General features: G+C 49.6%; 3 protein-coding genes and 1 long non-coding RNA gene across 6 annotated transcripts in view; 2 read left to right on the forward strand and 2 right to left on the reverse strand.

Annotated features, from left to right (window-relative positions):
- lgals8a (galectin 8a) overlaps window positions 1-655 on the forward strand; it is a 9,728-nt gene extending 9,073 nt beyond the window's left edge. For all 3 annotated transcript variants that reach the window (XM_072439623.1, XM_072439716.1, XM_072439805.1), the window contains 2 exons: window positions 254-419; window positions 482-655. In XM_072439623.1, the coding sequence (XP_072295724.1) occupies window positions 254-419; window positions 482-631 (316 nt within the window). In that variant the 3' untranslated portion in view covers window positions 632-655. The remainder of the gene's footprint in view (window positions 1-253; window positions 420-481) is intronic.
- The window catches only part of LOC140356021 (uncharacterized), a 355,422-nt gene that overhangs the window by 16,621 nt on the left and 324,537 nt on the right, over window positions 1-14,264 (reverse strand). The gene's annotated exons all lie outside the window — the stretch shown is intronic.
- Window positions 2,264-5,994, reverse strand: LOC140348111 (ribonucleoside-diphosphate reductase subunit M2-like). The gene is made up of 10 exons (XM_072434457.1): window positions 5,861-5,994; window positions 5,619-5,684; window positions 4,728-4,955; window positions 4,479-4,595; window positions 4,233-4,366; window positions 3,942-4,036; window positions 3,723-3,856; window positions 3,525-3,629; window positions 3,022-3,135; window positions 2,264-2,500 (listed from the first exon to the last, which is right to left on the reverse strand). Exons 1-10 carry the CDS (start codon window positions 5,948-5,950, stop codon window positions 2,348-2,350), a joined length of 1,236 nt encoding a protein of 411 aa, XP_072290558.1. The 5' UTR covers window positions 5,951-5,994; the 3' UTR covers window positions 2,264-2,347.
- On the forward strand, window positions 7,355-8,442 carry tmem242 (transmembrane protein 242). Its single transcript, XM_072440136.1, has 4 exons — window positions 7,355-7,463; window positions 7,796-7,896; window positions 7,986-8,123; window positions 8,246-8,442. Exons 1-4 carry the CDS (start codon window positions 7,379-7,381, stop codon window positions 8,396-8,398), a joined length of 477 nt encoding a protein of 158 aa, XP_072296237.1. The 5' UTR covers window positions 7,355-7,378; the 3' UTR covers window positions 8,399-8,442.

The following is a 14,264-nucleotide window of genomic DNA, read 5'->3' on the forward strand; positions in this document are numbered from 1 at the left end:
CCGCTTTAGTCCCGCTTTAGTCCCGCTTTAGACCTGCTTTAGTCCCGCTTTAGACCTGCTTTAGTCCCGCTTTAGTCCCGCTTTAGACCTGCTTTAGACCTGCTTTAGTCCCGCTTTAGTCCCGCTTTAGTCCTGTTCTAACCCTGGTTCTGGTTCTAACCCTGGTTCTGGTTCTTGTCCTGGTTCTGTTCTGGTTCTGGTCCTGGTCCTTGTCCTGGTTCTTGTCCTGGTTCTGGTCCTGGTCCTGGTCCAGTCTGGTCTTGGATCTTCTGGTTGGAGCTTCTTCTTCGATCGCTCTTCACTTGAATCCTCGTCTGAAGCGTCGTCACTTTGTGAGGAACTCGTTTCTCTTCGACTCTTGGGGCCCAGAAGAGCGCCACCTGCAGGACTTCCCCTTCAGCCCCGCCCAGTACTTTGAGGTAAGACCCAGGTCCAGGTCCTGACCCTGGTCCTGACCTTTGACCTTTGACCCTCTCCTCAGATGATCGTCCAGTGTGACCCGGGTCAGTTCCGTGTGGCCGTGAACGGGACTCATCAGTTCGAGTACAAACACCGAGTCCAAGATCTGAGCCGCATCACAGCCCTGGACCTGAGCGGTGACATCACTCTGGAGGAGGTGTGTCTGCTGTGACCTCACCACCTAGCCCCTCCCCTCACCACCTAGCCCCTCCCTCAGGACGCTGTGTGACTCCAGGTCTAAACCAGGACTAATGTGATGTATAAATCTCAAATGATATTTGTGGAGCTCAAACCCAAAGCCTTGTCACTAGGGGGCAGGAGTGCTAACCACTCTGCCACCTGCACCTTCTCCGTTTCTTTCATGTGAGTTTAAAACCTGTTTAAAGCTGCACTACGTAACTTTCCGGTGCTGCTCGTCTCCATGCAGATGTCTTTCTGGATTGTTTGTCATTACAGTAACCATGACGACGAGCAGGTCAGATCTGGGTGTTTCATTTCATCCAGTCGATGATTAGATCCAGTGACATCAACGACGAAAAGTAATAATTATTAAAAAGACAAACGTCTAAATGAATGTGTCATTTGGAGTACGCGGCCTCAGTACTTTTCCTCGAGCTTAAACTTGTAAAGAGTCTGTAAATATCCACATAACTGAAGGTCAAATGTGTTTTTCCTGCTGTAAACAATAAATATAATAATCTGAGTTTTGTCTGTTTCCACAGGCCCGAGGTGAAGTTTAGAATAGAGACTCACGTTTCATTTGTAGAAATCTAAGGCAACAAATTGAACCAGTTTTGGAAAAAGAGAATGTTTCCAGTGATTGTTTCACTGTTCACAGCTCCCGCAGTTCCCCCACTTTAACTCCGTTTTAAGCATTTAACTCAGGTTTTACAGTGCAGTGGTCACATGGTCAGAAGTGTCTCTGACCGAGGGTCAATCATTTCAAACACAAAAACAAATGACAATTAAATCATCGCAGATTCAAGTGCAGAAGCATTTTATTAAACATTCTGTACAAAATAAAACTAAGATTTAAACAACTGTAAAAAGGTCCAGACAACACACACACACACACGAGGTCCAGACAACACACACACACACGAGGTCCAGACAACACACACACACACGAGGTCCAGACAACACACACACACACGAGGTCCAGACAACACACACACACACGAGGTCCAGACAACACACACACACACACGAGGTCCAGACAACACACACACACACACGAGGTCCAGACAACACACACACACACACGAGGTCCAGACAACACACACACACACACGAGGTCCAGACAACACACACACACGAGGTCCAGACAACACACACACACACACAAGGTCCAGACAACACACACACACGAGGTCCAGACAACACACACACACGAGGTCCAGACAACACACACACACACGAGGTCCAGACAACACACACACACGAGGTCCAGACAACACACACACACACACACACACACACAAGGTCCAGACAACACACACACACGAGGTCCAGACAACACACACACACACACGAGGTCCAGACAACACACACACACGAGGTCCAGACAACACACACACACACACACACACACACGAGGTCCAGACAACACACACACACACACAAGGTCCAGACAACACACACACACGAGGTCCAGACAACACACACACACGAGGTCCAGACAACACACACACACACACAAGGTCCAGACAACACACACACACGAGGTCCAGACAACACACACACACCACTCACTGGTCAGGACTCTCTGGTGTTTCAGATTTAATGTTCTTTTCTCCCTGAGTTTCAGACATGTTTGTTCAGTTCAGATCCAGGATGCTGATTGGTCCGTGTGAACACTTGGATCAGACGGCGCATGTGATTGGCCGTCTCAGAAGTCTGCGTCCAGCCTGAAGGTGTTGTCACTGGTCCCAGACATGACTCCCATCCTCTGATACTCTCCCACTCTCTTCTCAAAGAAGTTGGTCTTTCCCTCCAGAGAAATGTTCTCCATGAAGTCAAACGGGTTCTCCGAGCGGAACATCTGCAGAAGCACACGTCAGGGCTAACGCCAACAGCCGGGGCTAACGCCAACAGCCGGGGCTAACGCCAACAGCCGGGGCTAACGCCAACAGCCGGGGCTAACGCCAACAGCCGGGGCTAACGCCAACAGCCGGGGCTAACGCCAACAGCCGGGGCTAACGCCAACAGCCGGGGCTAACGCCAACAGCCGGGGCTAACGCCAACAGCCGGGGCTAACGCCAACAGCCGGGGCTAACGCCAACAGCCGGGGCTAACGCCAACAGCCGGGGCTAACGCCAACAGTCGGGGCTAACGCTAACATCATCTGAGGGCTTAGCTGTGATAAACATTGCGCCCCCTGCTGTCAGTGCTCAGTCGTGCGTTGCTTCTCGTCTGTTCTGTCAGTGACCTTTGACCCTGAAACAGAACAGACTCAGCTCCCATCATCAGCTGAGGTCCGTACCCCTGCGCAGCTCATCACCGCACCAACAGCAAATACTACACATACTACTACTGCACACAGTACTTGTCCTGCAGTTGTACCTTGTCGAAGCCCAGCTCCAGCAGAAGTCGGTCGGCCACAAACTCGATGTACTGCTTCATGAGGTCACAGTTCATCCCGATCAGCTTCACGGGCAGCGCCTCCGTCAGGAACTCCTGGGAATGACAGGGTCAGAGGTCGTTTAGATGGAGGTCACTCTGGATCTGAAGATCTCACTTACGAAAATACAAACTTGGGCCACAGCGTCACTCGCCTTTGTCTGAACTAAAGCTGGCCACGCCCCATTTACATACAGGAGGCGGGACTAAAGGTGAAGGAGTGAGAGGCGGAGTTTTAAGGTGAAGGGCTTCATGTCCATTCTAGATCTGAGCCGAGCTGGACACGGGTCAGATGTGTCCAGCTCGGGTGTGTCTTTATACGTTATTTTTAACACGGATATCCTCTTTCCGAGTAAACCCAAAGTTTTATCTCTAGCCTTATTTTTAAACCAAATTCAGTCTGTCCCGCTCGACACGGGCTCCGTCCCGCTCAGAGTGTGTGTTACCTGCTCGATGGCAACGGCGTGGGCGATGATGCGTTTGACGGTCTCAGAGCTGGGCTTGTTCTCCAGGTGTTTGAACATGAGGCAGGCGAAGTCACAGTGAAGACCCTGAGCAGAACCAGAGCATGAACAACAGGATCTACAGCCGCCTCACAGCAGCCGCTTTCACAGCAGCCGCTTTCACAGCAGCCGCTTTCACACCTCGTCACGGCTGATAAGCTCGTTAGAGAAGGTCAGGCCCGGCATCAGCCCGCGCTTCTTCAGCCAGAAGATGGCAGCGAAGGATCCAGAGAAGAAGATCCCCTCCACAGCCGCGAAGGCCACCACTCGCTCCCCTGAAGACCAGAGTCACACTGAGACCAGAACCAGGTCTAGACCCGCTCTACAGACCAGAACCAGACCTGCAGTACTCAGACTTACCAAAGGCGGCGCTCTTGTTGCCGATCCAGTTGATGGCCCAGTCGGCCTTCTTCTTGACACAGGGCAGAGTCTCCACAGCGTTGAACAAGTATTCTCTGCACCACAGAAAAGACCAGGCTTATTTTCATCTTTAAGAGGCCCAAACAAGGGCCGGGGCCCCCCCACACACACACGGGCCGGGGCCCCCCCCACACACACACGGGCCGGGGCCCCCCCCACACACACACGGGCCGGCCCCCCCCCCCCCCCCCCCCCACACACACACACACACGGGCCGGGGCCCCCACTCACCGCTCCTGGGGGTCCTTGATGTAGGTGTCGATGAGCAGACTGTACATCTCAGAGTGGATGTTCTCCATGGCGATCTGGAAGCCGTAGAAGCAGCGCGCTTCAGTGACCTGCACCTCCTGCGTGAAGCGCTCCACCTGCACACGGGACACAAGGGACACTCAAGACTGGGGCCGGGACGCTCAAGACCGGGGCCGGGACGCTCAAGACCGGGGCCGGGACGCTCAAGACCGGGGCCGGGACGCTCACCAGGTTCTCGTTGACGATGCCGTCGCTGGCGGCGAAAAAGGCCAAAACGTGAGAAATGAAGAACCTCTCGTCGTCCTTCAGAGACTCCCAGTGCTGCAGGTCTTTGGACAGGTCCACCTGAGACAAAGAGACACTCATGAAGACCAGGCCCCTGAGGAGAGGCTCATGAAGACCAGGCCCCTGAGGAGAGGCTCATGAAGACCAGGCCCCTGAGGAGAGGCTCATGAGCAGAAGCAGCAGCACATGTACCTCCTCAGCGGTCCAGAAGGAGGCCTCGGCCTTCTTGTACATGCTCCAGATGTCGTGGTATTTGATGGGGAAGATGACGAAGCGCCGTGGGTTGTCCTTCAGCAGAGGCTCCTCCTTCAGCAGAGGCTCCTCCTTCAGCAGAGGCTCCTCCTTCAGCAGAGGCTCCTCCTTCAGCAGAGGCTCCTCCTTCAGCAGAGGCTCCTCCCCCTGAGACTTCTGCTGCAACTTCTGCGCAAACATTTACTCTTAAACTCACGTTTATCAGAGAAAACCACGTTCTACACAGAAGATCAGAGAGTTCTAACCCCAACTCACTGATCCTGGAGAGCAGGGCCCCCAGGGGCCAGAGCAGGCCTCACTTAGGCCCGGGGGCCAGAGCATCGTCCAGATGTTAATAATCTATATTGTCTCTAGTTCAGGTCAAACTGCTGCAGTGACTTTAGATCTAGAGCTGTGAATGTGAGTTTGGGCTCTAATAGTGTTAAAGTGGTGACACGCCCGCCGCCCAAGGGCGTGTCACCACAGGGCGTGTCGCTGCCACAGACACGCCCTGTGGTGACCCAGAGGCCTCGCTGTCCAGCTGTGATGGACACATGTCGTTGGTTCTAGAACTTTATGAAACTCTGTCCAGATCTAAATGTGATCCATGAGGATCGTTTTGTTTTATGCAAGTTAAACTCGTTAAACTAAAAACAAAGTGAAGCTAAAAGTGCTCATGTGACGTCACTGCAGAGAAATATGCCTCAGTGGCTTTAATTCATCAGATGTTTCCTCTGCTGCTGTTGGCGCCACAAACACGTCACTTTGGGCGCCACATTTGCACAAACTGCGCATTTTTAACGCAAAATAAAGACTTTTCCTCCTGATTTAAGCCGCTTCTGGAGCTCTTACCTCGGGACAGAAGATGTTCCGCGCCGTTTTTGAAGCCAAGATCCGGGTGTTGGAGAGACTCGGGGGCTGCAAGAGCCAAACAGAGTTAAACCCGCGTTAAACAGAGTTAAACCCGCGTTAAACAGAGTTAAACCCGCGTTAAACAGAGTTAAACCCGCGTTAAACAAAGTTAAACCCGCGTTAAACAGAGTTAAACTAGAGTTAAACCCGGTACAAGTCCAGGGAGCTTCTCCGGTTCTTACCGTGTTTTCTTTGTTCAAACTCATCGCGCTCATTTTGCTGCTCACGACGTGTTCGTTCCTGTCGGACAGAGGAGAGCGCGCGGTCAGCATCTTCAGGGTCACTTCAAACGCACCGACACAATAAATAGAATAAATAAGAGTGTAAAAGCGCGGGCTCTAAAGGCGCTAGAGCTAAAAGGAGCTAAAAGGAGCTAAAGCAGCAGGAGAGGCTCTGGAGCTCTGCAGCGGGAGCTCTGCTTTATTCAAGTCTTGGCGCTGGAAAGACAAAGCGTGACTGACGCAGCCAATCAGAGCTTACGTTCAGTGCGTGGGGGTTACGCACGCGGCGCTACAAACGGCTCCAAACGGCTCACAAACGGCTCCAAACGGCTCACAAACGGCTCACACACGTGTAGAAACTGCGATATGAAGATGGACAGCCTCAGGCACATCGCGCTCACATTTCAGAGCCAAAGGACGAGTTTGTCGGGAGTTTTCGGGACATTACTGTGGCCGGTAAGAGAGCCAATCACAAGCGACGTAAAGCACGTCACATCCGGGTTCAGCGGCGGGAAATCCGAAAAAAGGAAGGTCTGTGAAAAGTGTTACCAAACCTCCACAAAGAGAGTTACGAAAGCAAAAAGACAAAGACACAGCTAACGTTAATATTGTGCCACAAAGAGAACATCATCATTTGAGTCGTTTAAACTGATTTAAAACTCTAATTGTTGCTGTGAAACGATTGTTAAACTAAATGTCATGATCATTTGAATAAATCCAGTTTGTTCCTGTGTGTAAAGTCACATATACTAAATGTAGCTGTATTTGAGAGAAAAGCTCAAAATAACAAGCGTTAAATCAACATCAGAACAGTTTATTTCAATGTTTTCACTTGGACAAGTCTAAACGTTTTTAATAATTTGTGTGCTGTTAATGAGAAACATTCAAGAACAAATTAATTGTTACCAGTTCTCTCAATTTAAAGTCCAAGCTGCAGGAGCAGCTTAAGAAAAGGCTCTTTCCCCAGTCAGTCGTTACATGAGGACGAGCTGACCATATGATCTGCACCAGGGCAAGAAGAGCACGCTTACATATCACTGTATACACTCCAGCCTCAGGCACACAGTTCACCCGAGGAGCCGCGGAGAAGCACCCGAGGGTAACACAAACATATGACTGTGAGTAGAGAATAAAATAAGGCCTAAGATGGAGCCCTGAGGTCCTCCTGAGGACATAATCCAAAAAAGAAGAAGCCCCTGCACTTTTGACACATTGTGATCGATTTAACAGATAATTAGACCAGTTCAAGGCCTGATCTTAAGGCCTCTCTCTCTCTAACTCTCTCTCACTCACTCACTCACTCACTCTCTTTCTCTTCCGCTTTCTCTCTCTCTCTCTCTTCCTCCCTCTCTTTCTCTCTCTTTACGGTATGGCGTAAAACACATATTCTGAAGACGTACAACATCAACATCCGGTTTCTGCGGTCATCGCTTCTTGTTTCCGCCCGGAGCATTTCCGCAGACGGACCATGCTGCAAACATGACAAGCGGAGGAGAAAAGCCCGATATAAGAGTGCGGGACGGGCCCGGGAGCGACGGCGAGGACAAAACGCAGATATTAAAGGGTTTGTCCGTGCTGTTTGTGACGTAATGAGCTGCATGTTTGTCTAAAGTCACAGGATCACAGCACGCGTCATGTCCAGGGTCCGCGCAGTGCGTCTTGAAGCTTGTATTTTTATGTGATTAAAATGAATAGTGATATTATTATATCTGTAGCACTACGATTCTTTAAACTCAAAGCTAGAATATTCTCTAAAATAAGCAACAAACAAGCGTTTTTTTTTTTTTTTAAGAAACCTGGATTATTTCGTGCTCATTGTGTTGTGTGTGTATATGTGTGTATATATATATATATATATATATATATATATATATATATCTGTGTTTTGTTGAGCAGGAGCAGTGTTTCTGTCGACTGTGGCCTCGGCTGGAATCATTGCAGGATTCGGTTCAACTCTGGCTCTGGCCAAAAAAAAGAGTCCCAACTGGTTCAGCAAGGTACTGACCCGACCCTGACCCGACCCTGACCCGATGTGTGTTTTGGAGCCTGTTAATCTTTAGCTCTGTGAATGTCCCTCTCTCTCCAGGGTTTAGGCCCCTCTGTCGCGGGGCCCGAGTCCGGGGCGTCGCTGGCTCTCAGGGCCCTGGGCTGGGGCTCGCTCTGGGCCTGGTGTGGCGTCGGACTCATCAGTGTCACGGTCTGGAAGCTGCTCGGGGTCCACTCTGTAAGTCCTGCTTTAGACCCGCTTTAGACCAGGGTTTAGTCCAGGTTTAGTCCCGAGTTTTAAGTCATTTCCCACACTTATAACACCTGAAACGCCTCTGACATAAACACTTCTGTCCTCAGATGTCCGACTTCAGGCTCCAGATGCAGTCCTTCTTCCCGTCCATCCCAAAGTCCAGCTCTAGTCCGGACTCTGTGGACTGGGACGCACTGTTCCAGTCCCAAACCAACCCGGACGCTAGTGCTAATGCTAACGCTAATGCTAACAGAGAGTGAGCGACTGTCTTATTGAACTGTGTAAATGTTTGTAAATATTTTCTTCTGAATTAAATAATATTAATTTTGACATTCTGTGTTTTTGGTGTTTTTCCAGTGACAAACAATTATTTTGGACATTAAACGAGTTTGGGCTCCGAATAACGATTATTTTAACGACTTTTACTGTTTATTTATTTACTGTCAATTTTTTTTATCATATTTCCTCGTGGCCTGGATAAATCATTTGTCATGCCACGTGTCAATCATAAAACGCACCTATCGCTCACCTGCAGCCGCGTCAGGCTCGTTTCCGCGTGAAATCTACGGGAGACGAGAGATGCGCTCCGTTGCGCTAATAAACAAACGCACGTGTGTGTTGTATCAGTCCGCACGGGGGAGTGGCATGCGCACTTCCGCCTGCGTTCTCAAATCGCCGAAAAATCGTCCATACCGCCTTTAAGGTAGAGAATATTTATGCTTAAAGTGTATTACTGATATTTATTGTAATTTTCATTCAATAAATCCACTGTTGCAGAGCCGGTTTTAACATGTCGCTTCAATCTGGAACATTCCCAATGTCTTACAAAACTGGGGTCATAAAACCTCCCCTAAAGAAGAGCAGGGGTTAGGGGGAGGGGTCATAAAGCCTCCCCTAAAGAAGAGCAGGGGTCAGGGGGAGGGGTCATAAAGCCTCCCCTAAAGAAGAGCAGGGGTCAGGGGGAGGGGTCATAAAGCCTCCCCTAAAGAAGAGCAGGGGTCAGGGGGAGGGGTCATAAAGCCTCCCCTAAAGAAGAGCAGGGGGAGGGGTCATAAAGCCTCTCCTAAAGAAGAGCAGGGGTCAGGGGGAGGGGTCATAAAGCCTCTCCTAAAGAAGAGCAGGGGTCAGGGGGAGGGGTCATAAAGCCTCTCCTATAGAAGAGCAGGGGGAGGGGTCATAAAGCCTCTCCTAAAGAAGAGCAGGGGGAGGGGTCATAAAGCCTCTCCTAAAGAAGAGCAGGGGTCAGGGGGAGGGGTCATAAAGCCTCTCCTAAAGAAGAGCAGGGGTCAGGGGGAGGGGTCATAAAGCCTCCCCTAAAGAAGAGCAGGGGTCAGGGGGAGGGGTCATAAAGCCTCCCCTAAAGAAGAGCAGGGGGAGGGGTCATAAAGCCTCTCCTAAAGAAGAGCAGGGGGAGGGGTCATAAAGCCTCTCCTAAAGAAGAGCAGGGGTCAGGGGGAGGGGTCATAAAGCCTCCCCTAAAGAAGAGCAGGGGGAGGGGGAGGGGTCATAAAGCCTCTCCTATAGAAGAGCAGGGGGAGGGGTCATAAAGCCTCCCCTAAAGAAGAGCAGGGGGAGGGGGAGGGGTCATAAAGCCTCTCCTAAAGAAGAGCAGGGGGAGGGGTCATAAAGCCTCCCCTAAAGAAGAGCAGGGGTCAGGGGGAGGGGTCATAAAGCCTCCCCTAAAGAAGAGCAGGGGGAGGGGTCATAAAGCCTCTCCTAAAGAAGAGCAGGGGTCAGGGGGAGGGGTCATAAAGCCTCTCCTATAGAAGAGCAGGGGGAGGGGTCATAAAGCCTCTCCTAAAGAAGAGCAGGGGGAGGGGTCATAAAGCCTCTCCTAAAGAAGAGCAGGGGTCAGGGGGAGGGGTCATAAAGCCTCTCCTAAAGAAGAGCAGGGGTCAGGGGGAGGGGTCATAAAGCCTCCCCTAAAGAAGAGCAGGGGTCAGGGGGAGGGGTCATAAAGCCTCCCCTAAAGAAGAGCAGGGGGAGGGGTCATAAAGCCTCTCCTAAAGAAGAGCAGGGGGAGGGGTCATAAAGCCTCTCCTAAAGAAGAGCAGGGGTCAGGGGGAGGGGTCATAAAGCCTCCCCTAAAGAAGAGCAGGGGGAGGGGGAGGGGTCATAAAGCCTCTCCTATAGAAGAGCAGGGGGAGGGGTCATAAAGCCTCCCCTAAAGAAGAGCAGGGGGAGGGGGAGGGGTCATAAAGCCTCTCCTAAAGAAGAGCAGGGGGAGGGGTCATAAAGCCTCCCCTAAAGAAGAGCAGGGGTCAGGGGGAGGGGTCATAAAGCCTCCCCTAAAGAAGAGCAGGGGGAGGGGTCATAAAGCCTCTCCTAAAGAAGAGCAGGGGTCAGGGGGAGGGGTCATAAAGCCTCTCCTATAGAAGAGCAGGGGGAGGGGTCATAAAGCCTCTCCTAAAGAAGAGCAGGGGGAGGGGTCATAAAGCCTCTCCTAAAGAAGAGCAGGGGTCAGGGGGAGGGGTCATAAAGCCTCTCCTAAAGAAGAGCAGGGGTCAGGGGGAGGGGTCATAAAGCCTCCCCTAAAGAAGAGCAGGGGGAGGGGTCATAAAGCCTCTCCTAAAGAAGAGCAGGGGGAGGGGTCATAAAGCCTCTCCTAAAGAAGAGCAGGGGTCAGGGGGAGGGGTCATAAAGCCTCTCCTAAAGAAGAGCAGGGGTCAGGGGGAGGGGTCATAAAGCCTCCCCTAAAGAAGAGCAGGGGGAGGGGTCATAAAGCCTCTCCTATAGAAGAGCAGGGGGAGGGGGCGTGGCAGTACTGAGTCATGACCGGCCCACCTATAACTGACATTTTGGGGCAAAGTCCTTGAAAAGGTTGTTTACTACAGCTCACAGATTTCCTCTTAATAAACAATTCATTTGATGTTTTTCAGAGACACCTTTTTACCGACATAATTGAACAAAGGGGAAAAGTGTTCAAATTGTTGCCCATAAATTTGAAGCAGAAACCCATGAATACAAATGTAGAGCTCTAAATGTAGAGCACTGACCGTTTAAACTCCAATGTTTAACATCAACGTTTCCTCATTGTAGGATTGTAAAACTAATGAATCTAGATCCACATTTAAACACTTGAATTCACATGAACTGTACGACATCTGACCTCTCCTCTACACTTCTAGAACAATCCTGAGAATTAGTGTTAAGACCATAGTGTTTAATAAATAAAACACAACTAATTTGTGCGGAAAAAAGTGCTTTTTAAAATGATAATTTTGGTGCCAAAAATCAACTCTCAAGTCTAATTCTTGGACATATTTTTGCCGTGATAATTCTAGTCCACACTGGTCTTCACTTCTCAGTCTGGACTCTCTGAAGCCTCTGGGTCCACACTGGTCACTTCTCAGTCAGGACTCTCTGAAGCCTCTGGATCCACACTGGTCTTCACTTCTCAGTCTGGACTCTCTGAAGCCTCTGGATCCACACTGGTCTTCACTTCTCAGTCAGGACTCTCTGAAGCTTGATCTCCCGCTTTTTGACTTTGGGTTCACATGATCCGGCCTCAGCAGGTCTCCTTTAGTTTGTTCCAGATGCACCTTCAGATGAGCCGTCCCACACTGGTCAGAGCTGCTGCTCTTCTCTTCATAATGGCAGGTCTGAATATGGCTCACATGACTCGACCCAGATGCAAAAGCTTTCCCACACTTTTCACACACAAATATCTTCTCCCTGTTGTGAGTCCAGTGGTGCACGGTGAGGTTTGTTGAATTTCTAAATGTTTTATTGCAGTGTTTACACGTGTACGGTTTTTCCCCAGAGTGGATCCTCAAATGACGTTTGTAGGAGAAAGAACGAGAAAACTCCATCCCACACTGGTAACATTTGTACGGCCTTTCTCCTGTGTGGATTCTCATATGATCTTTAAGGTCACAGGAGTTTATAAATTCTTTCTCACACTGGTCACATTTAAATGGTCTCTCTCCTGTGTGGACTCTCAGATGTGATAGTAAATAGCTAGAGCGTGAAAATGTCTTCTCACACACATTACAGCTGAACGGCTTTTCTCCTGTGTGGATCCTGGTGTGTCTCTTGAGAATATCTGTTGTAGAAAACATTTTCTCACACTGGTCACACTTGTACGGTCTTTCTCCTGTGTGAGTTCTGTAGTGTTGTTTTAGTTTGGACCCAGAGGGCCAGGTCTTTCCACACTGGTCACAGCTGAACCCCATTCTGTGTAGATCTGCCATAAACACAGAAAAATGAGAACAAGTGTCAGTGAAATATGAAATGGAAACGAGTTTATTCTTTGCACAAGATTGTGGAGAGTAAAAGGACCCGGTCTGACCAGAGCTCGTTTAGACTTGTAGAGTGATTTTGATACACCATTTCATAGCATATGTATAAGCCTAAAAATGCACAAATCAGGACGTTGCAGACAATAAACTCAAGTTTATTCACTCTTCGTAAATACATCCAACAGGAAAGGTTACAAATGCCCAGAGCGCTCACTCTTTACCTGTGGAACTGAAGGGGTCAGATGAAGAGCAGATGAAGGGCAGATGAAGGGCAGATGAAGAGCAGATGAAGGGCAGATGAAGAGCAGATGAAGGGCAGATGAAGAGCAGATGAAGGGCAGATGAAGGGCAGATGAAGGGCAGATGAAGGGCAGATGAAGAGCAGATGAAGAGCAGATGAAGAGCAGATGAAGGGCAGATGAAGAGCAGATGAAGAGCAGATGAAGGGAAGATGAAGGGCGGATGAAGAGCAGATGAAGAGCAGAAGAAGAGCAGAAGAAGGGCAGATGAAGGGCAGATGAAGAGCAGATGAAGGGCAGATGAAGGGCAGATGAAGGGCAGATGAAGGGCAGATGAAGAGCAGATGAAGAGCAGATGAAGGGCAGATGAAGAGCAGATGAAGAGCAGATGAAGGGAAGATGAAGGGCGGATGAAGAGCAGATGAAGAGCAGAAGAAGAGCAGAAGAAGGGCAGATGAAGGGCAGATGAAGAGCAGATGAAGAGCAGATGAAGGGCAGATGAAGAGCAGATGAAGGGCAGATGAAGAGCAGATGAAGGGCAGATGAAGAGCAGATGAAGAGCAGATGAAGGGCAGATGAAGAGCAGAAGAAGGGCAGATGAAGAGCAGATGAAGAGCAGATGAAGGGCAGATGAAGGGCAGAAGAAGGGCAGATGAAGAGCAGATGAAGGGCAGATGAAGGGCAGATGAAGAGCAGATGAAGGGCAGATGAAGAGCAGAAGAAGGGCAGATGAAGAGCAGATGAAGGGCAGATGAAGGGCAGATGAAGAGCAGATGAAGGGCAGATGAAGAGCAGATGAAGGGCAGATGAAGAGCAGATGAAGAGCAGATGAAGGGCAGAAGAAGGGCAGATGAAGAGCAGATGAAGGGCAGATGAAGAGCAGATGAAGAGCAGATGAAGAGCAGATGAAGGGCAGATGAAGGGCAGATGAAGAGCAGATGAAGAGCAGATGAAGGGCAGATGAAGGGCAGATGAAGAGCAGATGAAGGGCAGATGAAGGGCAGATGAAGAGCAGATGAAGGGCAGATGAAGGGCAGATGAAGAGCAGATGAAGGGCAGATGAAGAGCAGATGAAGGGCAGATGAAGAGCAGATGAAGGGCAGATGAAGAGCAGATGAAGAGCAGATGAAGGGCAGATGAAGAGCAGATGAAGAGCAGATGAAGAGCAGATGAAGAGCAGATGAAGAGCAGATGAAGGGCAGATGAAGAGCAGATGAAGAGCAGATGAAGGGCAGATGAAGAGCAGATGAAGAGCAGATGAAGAGCAGATGTGTCTTTTGTATTGTTTGTGATTGACTGAGAATGAAAAAGTGGAACGTCTCTGAATAAAGTCATTTTCACTTTCACCTGCTCCAGGAGCAAAGTGTCAGGTCACATGCTTGTTGTTGTTTACATCTTCATCACATTTGTAGACGAGTAAAAACTGTCCTTATCGAACTTCATTCTCTCGTTTCTAAACTTTACTTTTCACGGCAGAGTTAGTGGTGAAAAACATAGTTAAACTGCAGTGGCCGCTGGGATTTTAGTGTTTTATTGTCCAGAAAAACAGTACATTTGACAAATGTTTATCACAATGTTGTTAGCATGTATGCTAATGTCGACGCTAAATATCTGCACTAAACTCCTTCACACGTGGTTAAACTCTG

This window comes from Eucyclogobius newberryi, unplaced genomic scaffold (assembly GCF_026437365.1).
Source record: "Eucyclogobius newberryi isolate DKJ021-1_F unplaced genomic scaffold, fEucNew1.0.hap1 SCAF_1, whole genome shotgun sequence".
Taxonomy (NCBI): Eukaryota; Metazoa; Chordata; class Actinopteri; order Gobiiformes; family Gobiidae; genus Eucyclogobius; species Eucyclogobius newberryi.